At 37.9% G+C, this 24,331-nt stretch overlaps 2 protein-coding genes across 2 annotated transcripts in view; one reads left to right on the top strand and one right to left on the bottom strand.

Annotated features, from left to right (window-relative positions):
• FBXL13 (F-box and leucine rich repeat protein 13) overlaps positions 1-24,331 on the top strand; it is a 215,503-nt gene that overhangs the window by 70,836 nt on the left and 120,336 nt on the right. The window contains exon 9 of the mRNA XM_065938466.1: positions 918-1,050. Within this exon, the coding sequence (XP_065794538.1) occupies positions 918-1,050 (133 nt within the window). The remainder of the gene's footprint in view (positions 1-917; positions 1,051-24,331) is intronic.
• LRRC17 (leucine rich repeat containing 17) overlaps positions 10,869-24,331 on the bottom strand; it is a 33,962-nt gene continuing 20,499 nt past the window's right edge. Inside the window, exons 3-4 of the mRNA XM_065938440.1 lie at positions 17,906-18,061; positions 10,869-11,631 (exon numbers count right to left, since the gene is read on the bottom strand). Coding sequence (XP_065794512.1) covers positions 11,234-11,631; positions 17,906-18,061 — 554 coding nt within the window. The 3' untranslated portion in view covers positions 10,869-11,233. The remainder of the gene's footprint in view (positions 11,632-17,905; positions 18,062-24,331) is intronic.

Below are 24,331 nucleotides of genomic sequence, written 5' to 3'. Positions count from 1 at the left end.
TCAGGGCAAATCTTACAGAAAACTGGCAGAAAAAGCCAGCACTCCTGCCCAGAGACCTCACTGGGTAAAGATGGAGAAAATATGAGCACATGGCAGTGAAGAGCAAAGCCAGAGCAGGAAGTTAATGTTCAGCAAATTTCTCTTTCCACAATTATCTGTTGCCCTTCATTTGCAATTATGTCTGTCTTTACTTGTGAGTGCTCAAATGTAACACAACTGTATTAAACCTTTTAGCATGAAGAATAACTTTGTTCAGAAAGCAATAAGAAATAGGATGTTCAGTACACTTAACCTTTTAGCTGAAAGGTAGTATTTTAACACTATGTTACTCTTATCAACTATACTTCAATAAAAAAATACTATCTTGCTTTTTACCCACCAGCCCTGGCCATTCAGAGGTTACAGAAAATTCTGTGCTTTTCAGTTTTATACACTGCACTCAGATCATCTTTCCTTATTTCTAGAACTACCCCCACAAAATTATGAGTTATGGAAAATCCATTATAATCCACATACTATATTGTCTTTCCATAGTCGAGCACTCAATGTATAGTTTGTGCTCATGAAAAAAGAAGCAGGCACACATTAGTGATGAATGCAGAAGGGTCCATTGACATTGAAGTAGGGGGAAGACTTGGGGCTCACCTGGAATGCAGGGGTGGGCATCCAGGCACTCCACGACAAATTGACTCTTGTTGGGGGTGAATGTGAGATCCCTGCCCTCCCAGCTGTCAACCTGGACTGGACATTTGGAATCTGTTTGTAATTAAACCTGGGAATGACCACAAAAACCCTAACAAACAAAAAAGAGTGATGCGATAAAGAAATTTTAGTTCTTTGATGCTTTAAAAATATTTTAAAATTTCACATGCCAAAGATCTTTCTCATTTCTTAACATTTTTGTTGATCCTTTTTAGATTGATTTTTCTGCAGTAAGAAATATAATCACAGATAAATATATAGTGTCTATTTTGCAAAGGTGGCGTCTAAACGTGCTGCGCTTGAATTTTCGTGGTTGTGTTCTCCGATTGAAAACTTTGAGATCTGTTAGTAAGTATGTTTATTAACTGTTTGTCTTGCTTCCCTGTATTTTAAAATGGAAACTTCAGTTACAGTCTTAGGCCATGAAAATGCCTATTAAAACTATTTAAAAGTCCTATAATAGAGTCAGCTCTTCCTAGATTGTATGCCCTGAGACCTGGTCCTTTGGTCATTCTCAATGATTTTTTTTTTTGTCTAGCATTTGTGTATCGATATACCATCAATTTATCCACAATATAAGGACATATTCCCACTAAAGAAATAATAACAATAGACAGTAGAAGAAAAAATCTACTTTCATTTCTCTCAAACCCATTCACTTACCCAGTGGTACTCAACATTATCACTTTTTCTGTTTTTCTAAAATACATTTAAGCATTTGTGATTAAAAATACACAATTTTAATTTTTAATATTAAAGGGATAATATTGTTTTATATTTTCTTTTATATCCTGAAAATCTTTTCATGTCAGTACATATAGAACTACTAAATTATTTTTAAGTACTTAAAATCATTTCCCTGATTTTAGGGAATACCATACTATGGCTATACCATAAGTTAGTTAACTTTCTTCCTACTGATGGACACTAAGATTATTTCCAAGTTTTCTAACTTGCTTTGTAAAGTTTGTATTTAACTGTCTTAGTTCAGGCTGCTATAATAAAGTTCTCTTTTGGCTGGGTGGCTTGTAAACAGAAACTTATTTCTCATAGTTCTAAAGCCTGGAAGTCTAAGACCAGGGTGCCTAGTCTTGGTTGGGTTTTAGTGAGGGCCTTGTTCTGGTTGTTGACTTCTGTATTCTTCCTGTATCCACATATGCTAGACAGCAGGAGAGAGAGCTCTCTGAAATCCCTTGTATAAGGGCTTTAATCCTATTCATGAGAATTTCATCTTAATTATGTCCCAAAGGTCCAACCTCCTAATAGCATTACATTGGGGGTGAGGATTCCAATATATGAATTCTGGGGGGACACAAACATTCAGCCCATTGCATTAAAACGTATGTCCTTTGAGGTATATTTTTAAGTTTCCATATATATATTTCTGGAAATGAGAGAAAAAATAGATTTCAAAATATCAATATGAATGATAAAGATATTAATGGGTGAAAGCAAGTTGCAGAAAGATATATATATATAATCTAATACTATTTGTATACAAGTTTTCAATGTGTAAACTAATACTATATACTTCATTTTTTGAAATAATTTCAATACTGTATATTTAAGGGCACTTGTGTACACATATACAGACACACACACAGACAGCAAAATGTAAAAAGCAAGCATGCAAATGAAAAACTCCAAACGCAAGATAGCGGTTACTTCTGAGATGGAGAGAGTTGAATGAAATGGGGAAGAGGTTCACAAGGGCTTTCAACAGTTACCTGTAATTTTTTTTTTTTTTTTTAAATCTGTATTTTTTTAATCAAAAAAAGAAAAATACAAAATGGAGTTATTCTGACTGGTTATTGCTGGTGCTGCAGAAAGTGATGGCTTTATATATAATGTCATTTTATCTGATCATATATTAAATTGACTTCCTAGTTTTAAGAGTTTGTCAGTTGATTCTTTTGGGTATTCTAGGTAGACTATCATGTCATCTGGAAATATTTCCATTCATTCCTATTCTTATATCTTCTACTTCTCTTTCTGGTAGCAAGGATATGCTGCTCTCTTGTCTTGTTCTTGAATCATCTTCTTGTATTTTTAGTGAGAATGGTGTTACTATTCCTACATATTCTAACTTCTGGGACACACCCTTCACAAAGACAACGCTGTTCCATCTTTTACAGCAGCCGTCTTCTGAACGTTCCTCATTCAATCTGGTATGTTCGCATTTGGATTTTTAGGAGCTATTAATTTCTGATCCACCAAGACAATCCCTGTCATTTTCCAAGGACATGATAGATTAGAAAAATTTGTTTCCGGTAATTTGGGTAGGAAAAGAAAATTGAAACAGGTACTTAGTCTGCCATCTTAAACCAGTTTATTACTTTTTCTTCTTTTGTTCTCTTTTCTTTGTGATTTGGTAACTATCTTCAGTGTTTGCTTGGATTTATTTCCTCTTTTTTTGTGTGTGTGTACCTGTTTAACACTTTTGTTTCGTAGTTATCACGAAGTGTATGTAGAGTAATATTTATACATATTTGATTAAGTTGCTATTCTCTTAAGTTTGAATGCACTTTTACTCTCCAAGTTTACTGTTTTTGACATCACAATTCATACCTTTTTGTGTATCTCTTAATTGCTTATTGTCGATAAAGATAATTTTACTACTTTTGTCTTTTAATCTTCCTACTAGTTTTGTAAGTGGTTGATATACTACCCTTACTGGATACCTGCCTTTACCAATGAAATTTTTTCCTTTTGTAATTTTCATATTTCTAGTTGTGGCCTTTTCTTTTTGACTTAGTGAGGTCCCTTTAACATTTCTTGTAAACCCAGTTACTTTCAGCTTTTGCTCCTCTTTAAAACTCTTGGTCTTTTCCTTGAATCAGAGTGGTAGCCTTTGGAGTATTCTTTTTCCCTTTATCATTTTAAAAACATCATGCCACTCCCTTCTGACATGCAGAGTTTCTGCTGAAAAGACAGCTGATGGTCTTATGTTAGTTCCCTTGTTGTTTTTCCCTAGTTGCTTTTAAGATTCTCTTTTTAAATTTTTGCCATTTTAATTATAGTGTGTCTTGGTATGGACCTCTGAGTTCATCTTGTTTGGGACTCTTGGTGCTTTCTGGACCTGAATGTCTGTTTCCTTTCCCAGGTTAGGGAAGTTTTCAGCTATCATGTCAGTTTTTTGCCCTTTTCTCTCTTCTTCTTATAATGCAAATGTTAGTACATGCAGGTGTGCTAAGTTGCTTCAGTCATGACTGAATGTGCAATGCTATGGACTACAGCCTGATTGGCTCCTCTGTCCATGGATTCTCCAGAATACTGGAGAATACTGGAGTGGGTTCCTGTGCCCTCCTCCAGGGGATCTCCCCAACCCAGGGACTGAACCCATATATATCTCTTACATCTACCTGCATTGGCAAGTGGGTTCTTTACCATTAGTACCACCTGGGAAGCCCAATGTTAGTACACTTGATGTTTTTCCAGGAGTCTCTTAAAGTGTCCTTAAAGAAATTGTTTTTTTCTCTTCAGGTTGGGTGAACTCTTCCAGTTCTGTTCCTCTGTATTATCTCATCTACTGTTGACTTCTCCTAGTATATTTTTATTTCAGTTATGATATTCCTTATTTTTTTTCCCTAACTCTTTGTTAAACTTCTCACTGTGTTCATTCATTCTTCTCCCAATTAATTGAGCACTTCTACGATCATTAACTTGAATTCTTTATTGCACAGATTGTTTATTTCTATTTCTCTTAGTCCTCCTTCCGAGTTTTGTCTTGTTACTTCATTTGGAACGTATTCCTCTGCTATCTCATTAAGCCTAATTCTCTGTTTTTATTTCTATGTGTTTAGGAAATGTAAAAAAACTTAACAATCATGGAAAAGTGGTCTTATGTAGGATATGTCCTATGGGGCTGAGCAGCACACTCCCCACTGGTTACCAGAGTTAAATGCTCTAGGGCTGTCCTCAGTGTGGGCTGCGAGGGTCCTTCTGTTGTGGCAGGGCCAACGACAGTGGGCAGTCTGGTAGACATGGCTGGTCCCTGGTGAGTTTGGTGGGAAGACCCTGCCTTGTTCAGTGGCTATTGGCCCACTGGGTTGGCTGTGAGGCCTGGCAGGTCTTGAGGCTGGTATTCACCAGCTGAAGGATGGGGCCAGTTCCCAGGGCTGCCGGCAGCAGGCCTTAGGGGGTTGTCTGGTTGCCATAGCTTGTTTAATAAAATCACTGTTCATTTCAACAACCTTGAGTCTATCAAAGATTAAAAAACTAATCTCAGAGATGTTTCAGCTTTTCCAGTTTTTTTTTCCCCCCAACTGAGGTCAGTTGATTTATTGATATGCCTAAAGTTATACACATTTCTGGTAAGAAGTTTGACTTTCTCACTTTTTGTTAGATTGAAGGAAAATATTGGCTGATATTTTAGGTTGTTTGGCTGAGTAACCACAAGAGTTGTACTTGTAATCCTTATCTACAAAAAACTTTAGAAGAAAATTAACTTTAACATATTCTTTAAAATGTTTAAAAGACAGATGAGAGCAAGGCTGAGAAATGCCTGTTCAAATATTATGATAGGTAGCCAGAGTATACAATGAAACACTTGAGCATACATTTGGCAAGGATACACATAGTGATTTTTAAGTCCAACAGTTGAATTTTTGAACCTGAGCAAAACAGAATCATAAGGGATGAGAGGCTCCACTTGACTGTAGTTTTTCTACAGCGACTCAAAGACTGGCAAGATGAGATCAGTTCAGAAAATGCTTGACTTGTAAACAGCAAACACCCTCTTCCAACAACACAAGAGAAGACACTACACATGGACATCACCAGATGGCCAATAATGAAATCAGATTGATTATATTCTTTTCAGCCAAAGATGGAGAATCTTTATAGAGTCAGCAAAAAAAGACCAGAAGCTGACTATGGCTCAGATCATGAACTCCTTATTGCCAAATTCAGACTTAAATTGAAGAAAGCAGGGAAAACCACTAGACCATTCAGGTATGATCTAAATCAAATCCCTTAAGATTATACAGTGGAAGTGACAAATAGAGTCAAGGGATTAGATCTGATAGAACGCCTGAAGAACTATGGACGGAGGTTTATGACATTGTACTGGAGGCAGTGATAAAAACCATCCCTGAGAAAAAGAAATGCAAAAAGGCAAAATCGTTGTCTGAGGAGGCCTTACACAGCTGTGAAAGGAAAGAAACTAAACGCAAAGGAGAAAAGGAAAGACATACCCATTTGAATGCAGAGTTCCAAAGAATAGCAAGGAGAAATTAAAAAACCTTCCTCAGTGATCAGTGCAAAGAAATAGAGGAAAACAATAGCCTTGGAAAGGCTAGTGATATCTTCAAGAAAATTAGAGATACCGAGGGAACTTTGCATGCAAAGATGGGCACAATAAGGGACAGAAATAGTATGGACCTAACAGAAAACAGATGTTAAGAAGAGGTGGCAAGAATACACAGAAGAACTATACGAAAAAGATCTTCACGACCCAGATAATCATGATGGTGTGATCACTCACCTAGAGCCAGACTCTAGAGCCTGGAATGAGAAGTCAAGTGGACCTTAGGAAGCATTACTACGAACAAAGCTAGTGGAGGTGATGGAATTCCAGTTGAGCTTCAAATCCTAAAACATGATGCTGTGAAAGTGCTACACTCAATACACCAGCAAATTTGGAAAACTTAGCAGTGGCCACAAGACTGGAAAAGGTCAGTTTTCATTCCAATCCCAAAGGAAGGTAATCCCAAAGAATATTCAAACTATCACACAATTGTACTCATCTCACCACTAGCAAAGTAACAATCAAAATTCTCCAAGCCAGGCTTCAACAGTAATGTGAACCATGAACTTCCAAATGTTCAAGCTGGTTTTAGAAAAGGCAGAGAAACCAGAGATCAAATTTCCAAAATCCACTGGATCATCAAGAAAGCAAGAGAGTTCCAGAAAAACATCTATTTCTGCTTTATTGACTATGCCAAAACCTTTGACTGTGTAGATTACAACAAACTGTGGAAAATTCTTAAAGAGATGGGAATACCAGACCACCTGACCTCCCTCCTGAGAAATCTGTATGCAGGTCAAGAAGCAACAATTAGAATTGGACATGGAACAACAGACTGGTTCCAAATTGGGAAAGGAGTATGTCAAAGCTGTATATTGTCACCCTGCTTATTTAACTTATATGTAGAGTACATCATGTGGAGAAGGAAATGGCAACCCACTCCAGTGTTCTTGCCTGGGGAATCCCAGGGACTGGGGAGCCTGGTGGGCTGCCGTCTATGGGGTCGCACAGAGTCGGACACGACTGAAATGATGCAGCAGCAGAGTACATCACGGGAAACGCTGGACTGGATGAAGCACAAGCTGGAATCAAGATTGCTGGGAGAAATATCAATAACCTCAGATATGCAGACGACACCACCCTTATGGCAGAAAGCAAAGAAGAACTAAAGAATCTCTTGATGAAAGTGAAAGAGGAAAGTAAAAAGTTGGCTTAAAACTCAACATTCAGAAAACTAAGATCATGGCATCTGGTCCCATCACTTCATGGCAAATAGATGGGGAAACAGTGGAAACTGTGAGAGACTTTATTTATCACTTCCCTTGTGGCTCAGACAGTAAAGCATCTGCCTACAATGCAGGAGACCCGGGTTCAATCCCTGGGTTAGGAAGATCTCCTGGAGAAGGAAATAGCAACCCACTCCAGCATTCTTGCCTGGAAAATCCCATGGATGGAGGAACCTGGTAGGCTGCAGTCCATGGGGTCGCAAAGTGTCAGACACGACTGAGTGACTTCACTTTCACTTTCCAAAATCACTGCAGATAGTGACTGCAGCCATGAAATTAAAAGATGCTTGCTCCTTGGAAGAAAAGCTAGGATCAACCCAGGCAGCTTATTAAAAAGCAGAGACATTACTTTGCCAACAAAGATCCATTTAGTCAAAGCTATGATTTTTCCAGTAGTCATGTATGGATGTGAGGATTGGCCTATGAAGAAAGCTGAGTGCCAAAGAATTGATGCTTTTGAACTGTGGTGTTGGTAAAGACTCTTGAGAGTCCCTTGAACAGCAGGGAGATCCAACCAGTCCATCCTTAAGGAAATCAGTCCTGAATATTCACTGGAAAGCCTGATGCTGAAGCTGAAACTCCAATACTTTGGCCACCTGATGTGAAGAGCTGACTCATTTGAAAAGACCCTGATGCTGGAAAAGATGGAAGGCAGGAGAAGGGGGCAACGGAGGTTGACATGGTCGTATGGCATCACCGACTCAACGGACATGAGTCTGAGTAAACTCTGGGAGTTGGTGGTGGTAGGGAGGCCATGCATGCTACAGTCCGTAGGGTTGCAAAGAATCGGACATGACTGAGCAACTGAAATGAGCTGATGCAGAGAATGTGATGTAGCACTGAACTGAACTGATGCAGAGTATATGATGAAACACTTGAGCATACATTTGTGAAGGATACACATAGTGATTTTTAAGTCCAGCAGTTACATTTTTGAACCTGAGCAAAACAGATTCATAAGGGATGAGAGGTTCCACTTGACTGCAGTTTTTCTACACTGACTCAATGACTATCAAGATGAGATCAGTTCAGCAAAAGCTTGACTTGTAAATACTCCCAAAGTTGCATGTTTATGTTTCTAGAATTCATAGAATAAAATACTTAATTTTTTTTGGAATAGAATTTATGAAGTAATTTTCTAGTTTGCCTACCATATTTATGTTATTATTACTGATTCTTTCATTTATACTGATTAGTTACACTATTGACTGATACATATTACATCTCTCCATCCACTCACCAAATACTCTGCCTCCTGCAGAAAGAAGCCCCCAAATCTCACAGAATTTAGCCAAGTAGTTTCTTATTTCTGAATTGCTTCTATTTGCCAGAGCAGGAGCCTTGTTCAGATTTCTCAGAAATGGGTATTAATTGATCCACGGTGAAAACTCCAGGGAAGGGAATGTTTAATAAATGAATAATCCACACTATTTAATATTAAATATCTTCCTCAACGAGTCAAGATTTAGGTCAAAACTGACTCAGACTTAGGACTCAGGAGACCTTAGCTTGTAGAAAATGTGATTTACTTAAAAAAAAAAGAAAAAACCAAAGAATCTTAGAACTAGTTGAAAAAAGCAAACACTTGGGTATTTGAATAAAAATTCAAGTGATATTTAAACATATGTGTTCAAATATGGAGATCTCAGGGTTGTATTATTTTTGACTACTATAAAATATGCTTTTAAAAAACTCTTGAATTTCATCACCTATTGAACAGAAGGAAGTTGCAAAGACAAGTTCTTAAATGATGATAAGTAAGAAATTGGCAGGAGAGGAACTAATTGTTCAGCAATGCTTCCCTGAGAAAAGTATGAACTCTGATACAGAAAAATAGGAATCTTAAGCTTTTAAAAACATACTTAAATTTTGGCCATGGAAGATAGTAGCGATTCTAAACAACTTACTTTTGGATGATCCAGATCAGTTTGTATCACAATGTGTTCCAGAGTTTTATTTCCAAACAGATCCCTGGGGATAATCCTGAACATAAAAATCAACCAATAAAATTCCCAGCTAGCCTCCAAAAACTAAACCAGAGAGTAATTTGGGTCATTTCTCTGAATCAGATTTAATATCCTTATTCCTTTCCAGAACCTTCACATGTCCATTGTGTGCCTTTGTCTCCTACTATGGGCCCACCTGGGCTTTCTCCACTGTCAAATCTTGGATGTTTTCTTTAATATTCCACTCTAAGTGCTCATCAACAATAAGTAAATTTATCACATCTCTCTGGTAACACTTCAAATTTAACAGCTGCCTTTAATATCTCATGTTGAATAATGTGAGAACTTGCTTTGAGAACCGGCGTCTCTTAAGTCTCCACCCTGACCCAAACCATAGGAAAAAGGGCATAGAGGTTAGAACCTTACAATGCAGTGTCATTTCCTGAACCACAAGCTCCAGCAATTCTGTTTCCCACTCTCTTGGTTTCCTATACATATTAGTACAGAGTTAACTGACTTGACCCAAAGATTGTCTCCTGCCCTCACAGGTGTTTCAGGAGAAAAAGTATATGCTCTATGCCTCGGATTCCTCATCTAGAAAAGGCAGATAATATTATGTACCTCAGGGGGATCTTGTAAGAATTAGAAAAAGAATATGTGACGCTCTTAGCACAGTGTCTGAGCTCTAGTAGGTACTTCAGAAATGCTCAACGGAATTCCCAGGTGGTCAGGGGTTAGGACTGGGCACTGTCATTGCCATGGCCTGGGTTCAATCTCTGGTCAGGGAACTAAGATCCCATAGGCCACATGGCACAGCCAAAAAACCATGTTCAATACTGTTTGTTACTTACCATTTCTATACTTTGGAAATCTGTGCAAGTATCAAAGATCAGTTGCTAAACTGTGTACGAATACCTTGATATAAGAAATGAAAATATATTCAACTCAATATGAAAAAGGAAATTTGCATAAAAAAGTTGTATTTCTAATGATATGTATATATTTCATTTTATTTTTCTAATCCAATAGTGCTATCAAAATACAAACTGAAGGGGTTAGTCTCCAAATACTTCCTTTCTTTCTGGTGATCTGTTTTTCTAGGTGAGCTGATTTTAACCTGCAACCCCAGAGGGCTTCTCTTCCATACCGCCTGCTCCCTCAGGTGCTTTTGATATCAATTTCTTTTTTGCTTTTCATCTCAAATCCTGACCGTGAATCCTAATTTCATCCTGTTTTATGCCCCTTCACATATTAGCTTAGCAGGAAGGGCTCAGATCCTTCCCACTGACAGGCGGTTCCATAGCCTAAATTCTGTTAAAACATCAGTGCTGTTTCCACACTTATTAGTGTCTATACCTGTTCAGGGCTCATGATTCACACCACGTACAACTGCTTCTCAGAGTCTGGTCTTCTAACCAGTCTCTAATGTAATTCTCAGATTCTTGGCTTATTGCATGTGACAATTCTTCCAGTTTAGCTTGACATTTTTTTTTTTTTTTTGCAAGGATCAGTGAAAAATAGCGGAGAATTTGGGTTTACCAGGACCTCATTTTGGAGTGCACAGGAATCAAACATGGAAATTTATTCAATGCATAAGCTGACTTAGTGAAAGAAAAAGGGGGGTAGAGGGGAGAGAATAAGATTTTATTATTACTAATCATTTGTATCTCTTCATTTTGATCATCTTTAGTTATGTGCAGGCAACTCTTGAAAAGCATGTAAAAATGAACGAAGTTTTTTTTTTTATTTTCAAAAAGCAGTAAAAAGATTTATACAGGACATTATGAAAATCTAATGCCATCATTAGGACCTAACTTCTGCAGGTTACCAGTGTGGAATCATCATCAAAAGCTGTTCGGCAAACAGGCAGGCAAGCAGGATAAGAGTATTCCTTTGATTACTATATTGACACAATAATAACAATCAAGGGAACCTTCCTTTAGTTGAATAATCCTGCATAAATAAGTAATACAGTTAATCAAAATGTAAACATGCAGTTTTCCAACACCAGTATAGCAAAGGCAAAACTAGTTGCAACAAGAACAATTCTGTTATCCCACAATAGTGATTCTTACACTTTGTTTCTTTGCTGTGTGATCCTTATGTACTTTTTCCCATTCATCATCTTCCATATCTTGGTCAAATGTTTCAGGGTATGCTGGTAATTTGTCTTTGGGGCATTCTTCATAGTAACTCCGAACATATTTTCCTACAAACCACCCTTTGTATTCTTCAGGCATTTTGCATTCCAGGCCATTATAATGCACGTTGTAGTGATGCTTTAACCAGTAGTAGAGGTAGTGGATGTTGTAATCACATCTCCAAGGGTTTTCTCTGAGCCACAAGAGTTTCAAAAAATACAAGTCTTCTAACACACCATAGTCAAAGTTTTGCAGACTGTTGTTTGATAAATCTAACTCTTCTAAATGTGTGAGTCCTAAAAAAGCAGCTAGAAACAGAAAATATTTATTAAACCAATGAGTAATTAGGTTAAGTGCACTGTATTTATAAGGACAAATTTAAAAGTAAGAGACAATTCTCGCTGTTGAAAATAAAGGAAAAGATTTTCCTTAACCTCCTTTTTCTCAGGGTTCTTACTTTAGAAAACTTCCAAGTAGTTTCTCTTCTTTTTTGAAAGGATGTATACACATCCTTTCGAAGACTAAAGAGGCCTTTCTCAGCTCTCTGAGGAACATCCTTCTTAAAAACCTGGGCACATGAGGCAGATAGGATCAGAATTTCCCAACCAGTGATGGAATCTGTACCCACTGCTGTGAAAGCTCAAAGCCTTAATCCCTAGACTGCCAGGGAAGTTCTCTCTGCCCCATGTTCTGCTTCTCCTTCTTCCTCTCTATTAGTATCTGTGATTTCACCTTTCAGGTTTGGGTGTAGTTAACACCTCAACTGCTGCTGGATTCCTTGCGCTGATGGGAACATCTGTGGTTCTGTAAACCCTGGTCCACCCTGGTAATTATTTCCTTTGTAAATTAAAAGTTTCCTCAAAATATCCTAACCTGTGGGTGCCATCTCTTTCCCCTTAGGGTGGATCCTGACTGATCCAAATGTCAAACTTTTATATCCTAATGTTTAAAAAGGAATTTAGACTCACAGACATAGAAAAACAGACTTGTGGTTGCTAAGGGGTAAGGCAAATATTTTTTTTTCCCCAATTATTTTTATTAGTTGGAGGCTAATTACTTTACAATATTGTAGTGGTTTTTGCCATACATTGACATGAATCAGCCATGGATTTACATGTGTTCCCCATCCTGAACCCCCCTCCCCCAGAATTTCAGAAAACTTATGTGGATAGACTTTCTTTTTTAGATTATTTTAGAATGTCTCCTTCAGAATGACAGGAGATAGCATTTTAAAGACTTTGCAGATGGCAAGGTAGAACATATTACCACCCGTTCTAAGAAATGACACCCCTGAGATGTGAATGCAATTGCTGTTACATATTTCAAAGTTTTCCTGTTTTCTGTTTTGAATGTGGATTTGGCAATAATACAGGGGAAATGGATCCTCTTAAGAAGTTTCTAAGAATGAGTTTTACAGCATATGAGTGATTGAAGCACTTGGGGTAGAGTGCCAGCAGGCCAGGGACTGTCACTCACATGACCAGACACAGACATCCTCAGGAGATACACTGCATTCTTCTGAACTCCTGTCTCTTGGTGTTAACAGTCATCACTGTGTTTGATCATGGTCCTCTTTGGGCTTTTAATTTCATAATTGAAATGGAGTAGGTTTCATATACTATTGCCTTTTTGAAACGTCTTTAACTGTCATTGTATTTGTTGATCCTGGTTTTGTGCCTCTTTGCTGTGTTGTGGGCACATGCATTGTTTCCATTTTATGTGTTGCCATTGTATGTTGTCTGGAAATTTATCATCTCTTGACTAGAAATTAATGACGGTAATTTGTAAGGTTATGAAATGAATTGCAAGTTCGTAAGATGTGAGAACTACTTAAATGTTGTATATTTTCAAAAAATAAAAATCATTAAAGTCTTAAAAAAAAAAAAACAAACAACACCTGGGAACAATCTCTTTGAAATGGAAACATCAAGGGAGGAAACACTCCTGCCTCCCACTTACTGTGGGAGAGTAGAGCCTTTAAGGCGCAAAATTACCTCTTGTCATAAAGACAGAAGTTTGCTTTCTTCTTGATAAAACCAATTAGCTACCACAGATGGCTACTCCAATTGCTCGGTAAGGTTTTAGAATGAATTATGTTTGGCAAGTGGTGCTGTCAAGTCTTACTTAAGGACTGAAAGTGAAAGTGAAAGTCACTCAGTGGTGTCCAACTCTTTGCGATCCCATGGACTGTATAGTCCCTGAAATTCTCCAGGCCAGAATACTGGAGTGGGTAGCTTTTCCCTTTTCCTTTTCCCTTCTCTGGGTTGGATCTTCCTTACCCAGGGATCAAACATGTATCCTGAAAACACATATATGCTAGGTTGTATTCTGCTTGGCTACATAAAGGGTAAGATTCTTTCTGCCTCTGCAATCTCTTAGCAGATTGCCTGTTGTGTACATCACATTCTGATTTAATGCTTATTCAATAATGAAAGAATTTTCTTTCTCTACTACTTTGTGGAGAGGATTTCTGTACTGAGTGAGGGCTCTGGTTTTAATTATATTTCCCTAACAGTATACATGTCTAAATGCAAAATTCTGAAACATGTTTTTACTCAAAGCTCTCCGCTTGATTAACTAGAGTGCAATTTTTTATTTGAAAAATCAGTTTTAAGTTAACTTTCTAAAAAATGTAATTTGTGCTCATGTGCATTTTTTTAATACTCACTGGAAAAATGCCACAGAAAGACATGAATTAGGAAAATATTTCAATGTAAGACATAAGTGCACAAAAAATGAGAAATGTGTTCAGAAATCTGACAGCTCTTTGGGACATGAATAAACCCTGAAAATGCCTAGAAAACAAGCCATTTCCAAGTTTATGGGGAAGGAATTATACTATTGTATTGTCCAAAACCAAAAAAAAAAATTTATCAATATTTGAATACATCTGGTTGTATTTTGGCAAGCTATGGTAGGTATCAGCTTTGAATTCATATGTATTTAATCTCACCAGAGGGTAGATAATTAAAACAAATATTGAACACATAACACAAAATCATACAACAAAAAGCTATTTTTCCTTCTCTGAGAGTAAAGAAATCTAAACATAAATTATCCCTTTTTCAGTTAATATGAATAGACCAGGTATGCTATAACAGGCAAATCCTGATTTTAAATATTTTGTTTCTATTTTAAACATTTTCTCATTGTTGTTTTAAAATACTTTTGGTTAGGGTATACAGTGCCCTTATGTTGAATTTTAAAAATACACTCTCAAACCAATACCATTAACCATTTTCATATCATTTGTTTTCAGACAAAATCCATGTGTTCTTAGCTGCTCAGTTGCATTCAACTCTTTGCAACCCCATGGACTGTAGCCCGCCAGGCTCCTCTGTTCATGGGGATTCTCCAGGCAAGAATACTGGGGTAGGTTGCCATGCCCTCCTCCAGGGGATCTTCCCAACCCAGGAATTGAACTCAGGTCTTCCACATTGCAGATGGATTCTTTACCTTCTGAGCCATCTGGAAACCCCATGAATACTGGAGCGGGTAGCTTATCGCTTCTCCAGGGGATCTTCTCGACCCAGGAAATTGAACCCGGGATCTCCTGCATTGCAGGAGGATTCTTTACCAGCTAAACTACCAGGGAAGTCCCCCCCCGAAAGAATTATATTTTGGTGCAAAGCAATGACTTGGGTGTGGGGAGGAGGAGGGAGTGAGGAGCAGGCTGCTGCGAAGGAGCAAAAGGTCAGCCCTCGCAATGATAGTTCTGAAAAGACTGCATTCAAAAAAAATTGCTAACATTTATGAGTCAATCATCTCACTGTTTACTTTTCTTAACAGAAGTTAGCCCTTCAGATTGAAAGCATCTGTAAACATTCCTATATTTTATTTTGAAAATGCTAAAGTTGTTGCTTAAACCATATGTATTTGGGCACTTTGGAAAGCTACTTTTCATTTGTTCCTTAAAGGAGGTAGATTCTAAAATGGGGGGTGCCTTCTTTCCTTTTTCTGCAATAATATCTGGCATTTTATGAGACTGTTATTCACACTGCCTTTTAAAGATTTATGTATTTCACTGCATTTGTATACCTACCAGCATACGTCATTAAAGTAAGTTTGCTTTGGCAGTGTTTCAACTCAAAAACCCTGAAATATAGAAGGTATTTATTTTAAAAGTTTTAAAGGTCATTTTGACTTAAATGACCAGCCTGAAATGACCACTTAAAAGTTCTAAGATGCTTTTTTGTTCCAGAAGATTTACCAAGGAAAGTGGTTGACATTTTCCAGATGCTCAGTAAATATTTGTTAATGTAGAAAAGATCATACTTTTCTGAAATTGAGTTGAACAAAGGGGGGAAAGGATAACACTGCAGGCACTATTTGCAATACCCAAGACATGGAAGCAACCTGAGTGTCTAACAACAGATGAATGTTTATGTATACACACATATACACACAATGGAGTATTACTCAGCCAGAATGAAATATTGCCATTTGCAGCCATGTGGATGGGCTTAGAGATTAAAATAATGAGTTAGTAAGTCAGTGAAACTATATACTACTATATATAAAATAAACAACAAAGTTTCCTGTGTAGCACAGGTCACTATTTTCAACATCTTGTAATAATTTATAATGGAAAAGAACCTGAAAAAATATATATGTATTATTGAATCACTTTTCTGTACAAATGAAACTAACACAATATTGTAAATCAACTATACTTCAATTTTAAAATACCTAAACTGACATCTCACCAAAGACAAACAAATGGCTAACAGACACATGAAAATTGCTCAACATCGCTCATTATCAGAGAAATGCATATCAAAACTACAATAAGATATCACCTCACACCAGTCAGAACGGTCATTATCAAAAGTCTACAAACAACAAATGCTGGAGAGAGTATGGAGAAAAGGGAACCCTCTTGCACTGTTGGGAATGTAAATGGATAACAGCCACTACGGAAGACAGTATGGAGAGTCTTAAAAAACTAGGAATAAAGCCACCATATGACCCAGCAATCCCACTACTAGGCATATACCCTGAGGAAACCAAAACTGAAAAAGACACATTTACCTCAAAGTTCACTGCAGCACTATTTACAAAAGCTAGGATATGGAAGCAACCTAGATGCTCATCAACAGATGAATGGATAAAGAAGCTATGGTACATACATACAATGGAATATTACTTAGTCACAAAAGGCACACATTTGTGTGCCTAATGAGGTGGATGAACCTAGAGCCTATTATACAGAGTGAAATATGTCAGAAAGAGACAGATAAATACCATATACTAACACATATATGTGGAATCTAGAAAGATGGTACAAATTAATTTATTTGCAGGGCAGCAAAAGAGGAATAGACATAGAGAACAGACTTAAGGACACAGATGGGGTGGGAGGGGAGGAGAGAGTGAGATGTAAGGAGAGAGTACATGGAAACTTACACTACCACATGTTAAATGGATAGCCAATGGGAATTTACTGTGTAACTCAGGGAACTCAAACGGGGGCTCTGTATCAACCTGGAGGGTGGAATGGGGAGGGAGATGGGAGGGAGGCTCAAGAGGGAGAGGACATATGTACACCTATGGCTGATTCATGTTGGTGTTTGACAGAAAACAATAAAATTCTGTAAAGCAATTATCCTTCAATTAAAAAAATAAATTAATTTTTTAAAAAAGAAAGATAACAACAAAATAGTATTCCAAGGTGGCACTAGTGGTAAAGAACCCACCTGCCAATGCAGGAGACACAAGAGACCTGGGTTCTATCCCTGAGTCAGGAAGATCCCCTGGAGAAGGGCATGGCAATCCCCTCCAGTATTCTTGCCTGGAGAAGTCCATGGACAGAGAAGCCTGGCAGGCTACGGTCCAAAGGGTCACAAAGAGCTGGACATGACTGAAGTGACTTAGGATAGCATACATGCATTAATACACATTTTTAAACAGTGGGCTTCTCAATTAGGAAGACACAAATATTATGTACATTACAAACCTGATCAACATTGTAATCACTCTCAGTTCTTTCTAAATTCAGTGTGTTAACTTACCATGTTCATTCTTATCAGAGGCTTTGCTTAGCAAATGGAGAAGAGATTTGAAGGATGAAAAAGAATTGATCTTGATCCAGGATTAGGTTAAAATCTATCTGGCTCTAAATTGAGCACATTTTATCTTAATTTATGAGCATGCTTAATTTTATGAACTTAATTTATTCTGCTTAGTAGAATGTTTCAAATTTACTGTTAAAGTCTTACTTTAAACAAGTTGGGACTTAATAAATAGCAAAGAGAATGCCAAATCTGAATTTCCTTTTAAAAAAATCACAACATGTGTAGCATATTATTAGCCACATACTCTTATTTTTAAAATATAGTCTACAAAACACTTCTTTGGGTCAATTGAATAATTGACCAATTAATAACTGTTGCTTAGTAATATACACTATTACATACTTCATAAAGCAACAATTTGGCAAATATTTCTTGCCATTCTAATTTAAGCGTCATATTAATTTAAATTCAAAGTTCTTTTTAGTTTTTCAAAAACTAAATTGTGTTTACTATAAATGTTGCCAGAGAATACCTGTGGCCTGTTAAAAGGGCTATTGGTGGAACTTACCAGGATCTATGAATTGAATGCCATTGCTGCTGAGGTTTAATTTCTTTAACTCATGAACATCTTCAAACTCCTTGGGTCGAAGTTGGTTGATTTTATTGTGTGACAAGTCAAGTTTAACAATATCTGGAGGAATGTTGTTTGGAACTTTCTTCAACTCTAGAAAAAAAAATCATGTTCAGGTTACCAAGCTTTCCTCTTGACCCCACTGACTCTATCACTCATGTGATAAAGAGTCAGCTCTTGAAAGGAAAAGGGATAACCCATCTAAAGCCAATGAACAAGCCTGAGAATATAACTGAATTCCACCAAAGCCCAGCAACTTAAGTGCATTTCACTTAGAGGGGCAGATATCGCTCATTGCTGAAATGTTCTGAGAAACTTCCTAGAGATGGCAAGAAATCAAGAGGAGGACAACAGGCAGTGTGGGCTAGTTGGGCTCAAGGCTAACCATTTGTTAGAATCACCTGGAAAGCTTTTTAAAAACAGAAAGCTGAAACAAAATAAAACCTACAAATCAAACCACTCCATGCGTGGGTCCCCTCTGATTCCCTTCCTACTCCTCTAAGAGCTTTGCCTACTAATTACTGCTTCTCTGCAGTATCTTCATTTCATCCCTCTCAACAGATAAGCTCAGATTTCACCATCCTAAAAAGAAGCAAAAGCCCTTGACCTTGATGACCCTCAAGCTGTCATCTTATTTCTCCTTTCCTTGGATGCTAAAATTCGAGAAAGTATAGTCCTCATTTGCTCCTCCTGCTTCCTGATCACTGTTTACTCCCTGTATCCTTGTGACTCAGTTGTACTCACTCATCCCTAACTCTTCCTGAGGTACTGCAGTAACTGGACTCCTCAGGAAAAACAACAACAATAATAATGCTACCACTACTACTGCTACAAGAGAAGCCTCTGCAAGAAGAGTCCAGTTTTCATAGGTTAATAGGCAATTAAGGTTCACCTATCTTTGATATTTATATTTGTCTTTAAATTATGCTTTTATAAAACTATAAAGTGTGTTTATTTTATATTTTAGCATAATACTTGCCCTTTATTTTAATCTTTAGCAAAATGTTCTGAAGAGGTTTTGCTCAATTCTAAGTAGAGCAAGTGGAAGCTGTGAAGAGAAACAAACATGTTCGGACAAAAGAAACTAGAAGCAACAAATAAAATATGCAGATTAGTTCATACCTGAGAAGTAGCATGACACAAAGACTTCTTGAATATGTAGAAATTCTTTGAACTAGGTAAAGTTTATGAAAGGTGGTATACATCTATCCATGATTCCCTTTTAGCTACTGAATAACTGAGTTGCTGATAATTTCTTCCAAATATTTTTTTTAAAACCCTCTGGTATATATGATTTCTTAACGAATAGCATGTTTACCTTCATAAAGATCCAGTCTTATTTCCTCCCTTCTTTTAACAGCTTAGAATCCATGGTCAATGGAATGGTTCCTTCTCTGGTATCCTTATTACTGTTAAATTAGCTTTTTCATCTCGATGGGATCTTGGTATCTTAGAATCTCTGCATAAGAACTTTTCTAGGTGTTCTAACAAGTATATGTGCAAGAATCATATAAGCTAGTATGTACATTTATCCTCATTTTACAGATAAAGTAGAGGCACAACTTGTTCATAGTCACACACCTAGGATTTAAACACAGACATGCTAGCCCCCAAACCTATGCTTCTAACTGCTATGCTCTGTTGGCTAGTCATGGTACCTTCCAGCCTCATTTATGCTGCCATCTGCCTAGAATCCTCAAACCTGGCGTATGTAGGGTAAAGTGAGGGTTGGGCAGCAACAGGGGTGGAAACAATATATTGGGACGGCTATAAGACCTTTCTGGCTCTGTATTTAAAATGACATCTCTCTGCTTTCAAGCAGACAACAGTAATAAACCATTTCTGGTTTTTTTTTCAACAGTAGATAGCAATATCAGACACAGTGTACATCTTACCGATTTTTTTTTTCATTTTTGTACCCTCCTAGCCATGAAAGCTTTATGAAGGAGGTTTAGAACAATGTCTAATATATCACAAATAAATAAGCCAGCTTCTAAAATGGCACCCAACAATCCCTCTACTGATATTCATGTTCTTGTGTAAACTCTTCTCCCTAAGTATGGGCTGAACTTAGTAACTTACTTCTAACAATAGAATGTAGCAAATATGATAGGATGTCACTTTCATAATTAGGTTATAAGTAATTGTGACTTCTGTCAGGCTAGCAGACTCTTTTTTGGTGGCTTTGAGGAAGCAAGGTGCCATGTTGGAGAGGCTTACATGGCAAGTAATTAAGAGTGGCCTCTGGCTGACAGCCAGCAAGGAACTCAGGCCCTCAGTCCTTATGGAACTGAATCCTGCCAAGCCATATGAACTTGGAAGAAGATACTTTTCCAGTTGAGCCTTCAGATGAGACTACAGCACCAAGCCCTGGTCAATACCTTATTGCAGCCTTGTGAGAGATCCTGAAGCAGTGGACTTAGCCAACCACGTCTGGCTTCCTGACCTACAGAAACTGTGAGATAACAAAGTTTGTTGTTTTAAGCTGCTAGGGTTTGGGGTCGTTTTTAGGCAGCAACAAAGTTAGTTATCTAATAACACATGGGAAATAATGAGCTCGTTAAATATGTTGAGTTTCAGTTCAGTTGCTCAGCAGTGTCTGACTCTGCGACCCCATAGACTGCAGCATGCCAGGCTTCCCTGTCCATCACCAACTCCCGAAGCTTGCTCAAACTCATGTCCATTGAGTCGGTGATGTCATCCAACCATCTCATCCTCTGTTGTCCCCTTCTCCTCCTGCCTTCAAACTTTCCCAGCATCAGGGTCTTTTCAAATGAGTCAGTTCTTAGCATCAGGTGGCCAAAGTATTGGAACTTCAGCTTCAGCATCAGGCCTTCCAATGAATATTCAGGACTGATATACTTGAGGATGGACTGGTTCGATCTCCTTGCAGTCCAAGGGACTCTCAAGAGTCTTCTCCAATACCACAGTTCAAAAGGATCAATTCTTTGGCATTCAGCTTTCTTTATAGTCCAACTTTCACATCCATACATGACTATTGGAAAAACCACAGCTTTGACTAGATGAACCTTTGTTGGCAAAGTAATGTCTCTGCTTTTTAATATGCTGTCTAGGTTGGCCATAGCTTTTTTCCAAGGAGCAAGTGTCTTTTAACTTCATGGCTGCAGATACCATCTGCAGTGATTTTGAAACCCAAAATGATTTAGCAATATTGAAAGTATGAAAGTGAAAGTGTTAGTCACTCAATCATGTCCTACTCTTTGCGACCCCATGGGCTGTAACCCACCAGGCTTTTCATCCAAGGAATTCTCCAGGCAAGAATACTGGAGTGAGTTGCCATTGTCTTCTCCATGGCAATCTTCCCAACCCAGGCATCGAACCTAGGTCTCCTGCATTGCAGACAGGTTCTTTACCATCTGAGCCACCAGGGAAGCCATAAGAATATTGAGCCCTCTTATAGTAAAAGTGCTTTGAAATTTTGGATTGACTTTATTTCCATCCTCTGATAAGATACTGTCTTGTTTGACCTAGAGCTGTGTCTGCCAACACATAAAAATGTGAAAGATTTTAAGATTTGAACTTCTTATAATGGAACACTGAGGTAATATCCTCCTTTAGGACCAGCAAGACCCGGAATGGAGAGCTACATTCCCCCTTACATACTCCATGTAAACAAGGAGATGGAGATCCTAGGAAGAATGGAAAACCACAGAGAATACTTGAGGGCAGGCAGAAGAAATAATTTCCTGACATTTAGCATTTAGAATAATTACTGACAATGCATGGTTGTGGCATTTTCTCAGATTTTTAAAAGAGGAATAAAGTTTCATTTCAAAATACCCAGGATCCCACCTCCCCTCTCTTCCCTCACTGTGACCACATTGGTCTAAGCCACCATCACCTCTTATCTGGATTATCCCAATATTGTCCTAAGTCCACGTGACTTTAAAATATAAGTCAGATCTGTCATTTTACCAGATGGATTGCCGTCTTCCAGATGGCAGGATCCTTTGTTTCTCACATCACTATGAATAAAAGCCCAAGTCCTCACCAAAACCCTAACAAAGCCATTAAGGGCTGAGGTCTTCCTTGCCAGCAGAGTTAGTATCTTCTAGGCTCTGGAAAGCAGCCTATTTATCAGGATTTGCTTGCTGAACCAACATCTGCTGGGTTAGACATGAGAGTGAATGACAAGAGGCCTTCCAAGCAACCACTGTAGAACAAGCTAAAGTGGGTTTACCAAAAATAAATGGGTAGAAAAAATGTTTATGAGAACACCCTGAAACCCAGCTTAACCACTGTGGTAGACCTGTGGAAGAGGAATATGAATTGCAGAACCAACTTTGGCATTGTTACCAGCAGCCCTGGGTAAAAATAGGATCCACAAGTAATACCAGTAAAGGCAAACCAAAGCCTCTACCAGTAGGCTTAGAACACATGGAAAAATCTTATTTGCTGTACTGATGAGTAAAAAGAGTCCTTTGTTTTTAACCTTAAACTTAAATGACAATTGCAAATATTGACATGAAATATGGTTGGCTTTGATAAAGATTATATAAATATAAATGTCCTGAGACCAGAAGTAAAATTTGGTCAATGGCCCCATTTCTAGACCAGGCACCACGTGGTTCTTTGCTGCTATCCAATAATTTTGGTAAACCTTCAATAAATACCAAATTTACTTTATTATCACCCCTGACAAGCATTGCCTCTCCCCTCACCAAACTTTGCTGATTTTGAGGAGGAAACTGGGATTTTTTCCATGTAATTTCCCATTTAGTAGGCTATCTTGATTGTCAGCAATGTCAGAAGTACTCTGAAGGTTTGGTGTAGTGGTAGGTAGAGAGACATAAATGACTTCGTCTATTGCCAATTAAAGATTCCTAATTACTCTTCAAACTAATAGTGAAATTAACTTCGGAGGCAGCTGGGAGCAATTTTTGGTCATAATTCTCCCCAGCCCTAATCTTAGCAGGAAAATGAATCCTTAAAAATGGCAAATTATTCTGGTAAGTGTGAAGCTAAAAAGCAGTTTTAAAACTTACTTTCATGTATTTTTGTTAAATCCATCCATCTCAATAAGGCATAAATAGGACTTTCAACTAGTTTCACATTTATTCCCTTTGAAAGACTAAGTTCTGTTGGCAGAGTGCCTGTCTCCAGTGAATACAGCTCTTATTTCTTTTTCTTGTTATGACTGTTTACAAGCCCATGGACTGTAGCCCACCAGGCTCCTCTGTCCATGGGATTTTCCAGGCAAGAATACTGGAATGGGTTGCCATGCCCTCCTCCAGAGAATCTTCCCGACCCAGGGACAGAAACCAGGTCTCCTGCATTGCAGGTGAATTCTTTACTACTGAAGCACTGGGGAAGCCCCAAGGATTAAATGACAATGCATAAAACTGCTATATCTTAGGCACACAGAGCATTTAGATGGCAGTTCTCATTAATATGGGCTTCCCTGGTGGCTCAGATGGTAAAGAATCTGCCTGCAGTGCAGAAGACCTGGGTTTGACCCCTGGTTTGGGAAGATCCCCTGGAGAAGGAAATGGCTACCCACTACAGTATTCTTGCCTGGAGAATTCCATGGACAGAAGAGCCTGGTGGGCTACAGTTCATGGGGTTGTAAACAGTCAGACATGACTGAGCGACTAACACTTCTTCTCATTAATATTACTGCTAGTTCCACTCTTGACTTCTTTAGGGCTTCCCTGGTGGTTCAGATGGTAAAAAATCTGCCTGCAATATGGGAGACCTGGGTTCAATCTCTGGGTTGGGAAGATCCCCTGGAGAAGGGAACAGCTTCCCACTCCAGTATTCTTGCCTGGAGAATTCCATGGACAGAATTACAGGAGCCTGGCAGGTTACGGTCCATGGGGCTGCAAAGAGTTGGACACAACTGAGCAATTAAAAAAAAAAAAAAAAAGAGATCCTACATAGTATCCAACATGTGGAGCACAATCAAAAATATTACTATACTCTGGCAGAGAGTTAAGAGATAAACAGTGCTGAACATTCATTCTTAGTAGTTGACATTTATTATTTATTTGTAGAATGCAATAAGGAAAACTACAATGGATAAAATTCTAGATTGTCATACTTTTTGAATTCTAGTCATGATTTTTAATTTCTATGTATTTTTATTTTTAAAAGTTGCTTAAATTACTGCCTTGTAGGAGCAAAGGAAGCAGCTCAATTATTGCCATCAATCCAAAGAACATGGCCCTGTGCCAGGCAGTACCAAAGGGAATTTAAAAGACAAGATCTTTGACTTTAAATTTATGGGAATCAACAATATAATAAAAAATGAAAAGTAAATGATCAGCTGAATCAATAGAGTGATATCAACCATATTGAGAGAGATTTATATTGATGATATTAAAAGACAAAACTACCCTTCAT

Source organism: Muntiacus reevesi, chromosome 6 (genome assembly GCF_963930625.1).
Source record: "Muntiacus reevesi chromosome 6, mMunRee1.1, whole genome shotgun sequence".
Classification (NCBI taxonomy): Eukaryota; Metazoa; Chordata; class Mammalia; order Artiodactyla; family Cervidae; genus Muntiacus; species Muntiacus reevesi.
Note: the sequence above shows the minus strand (reverse complement) of the source record. Positions and strands in the feature narration are given on the sequence as shown.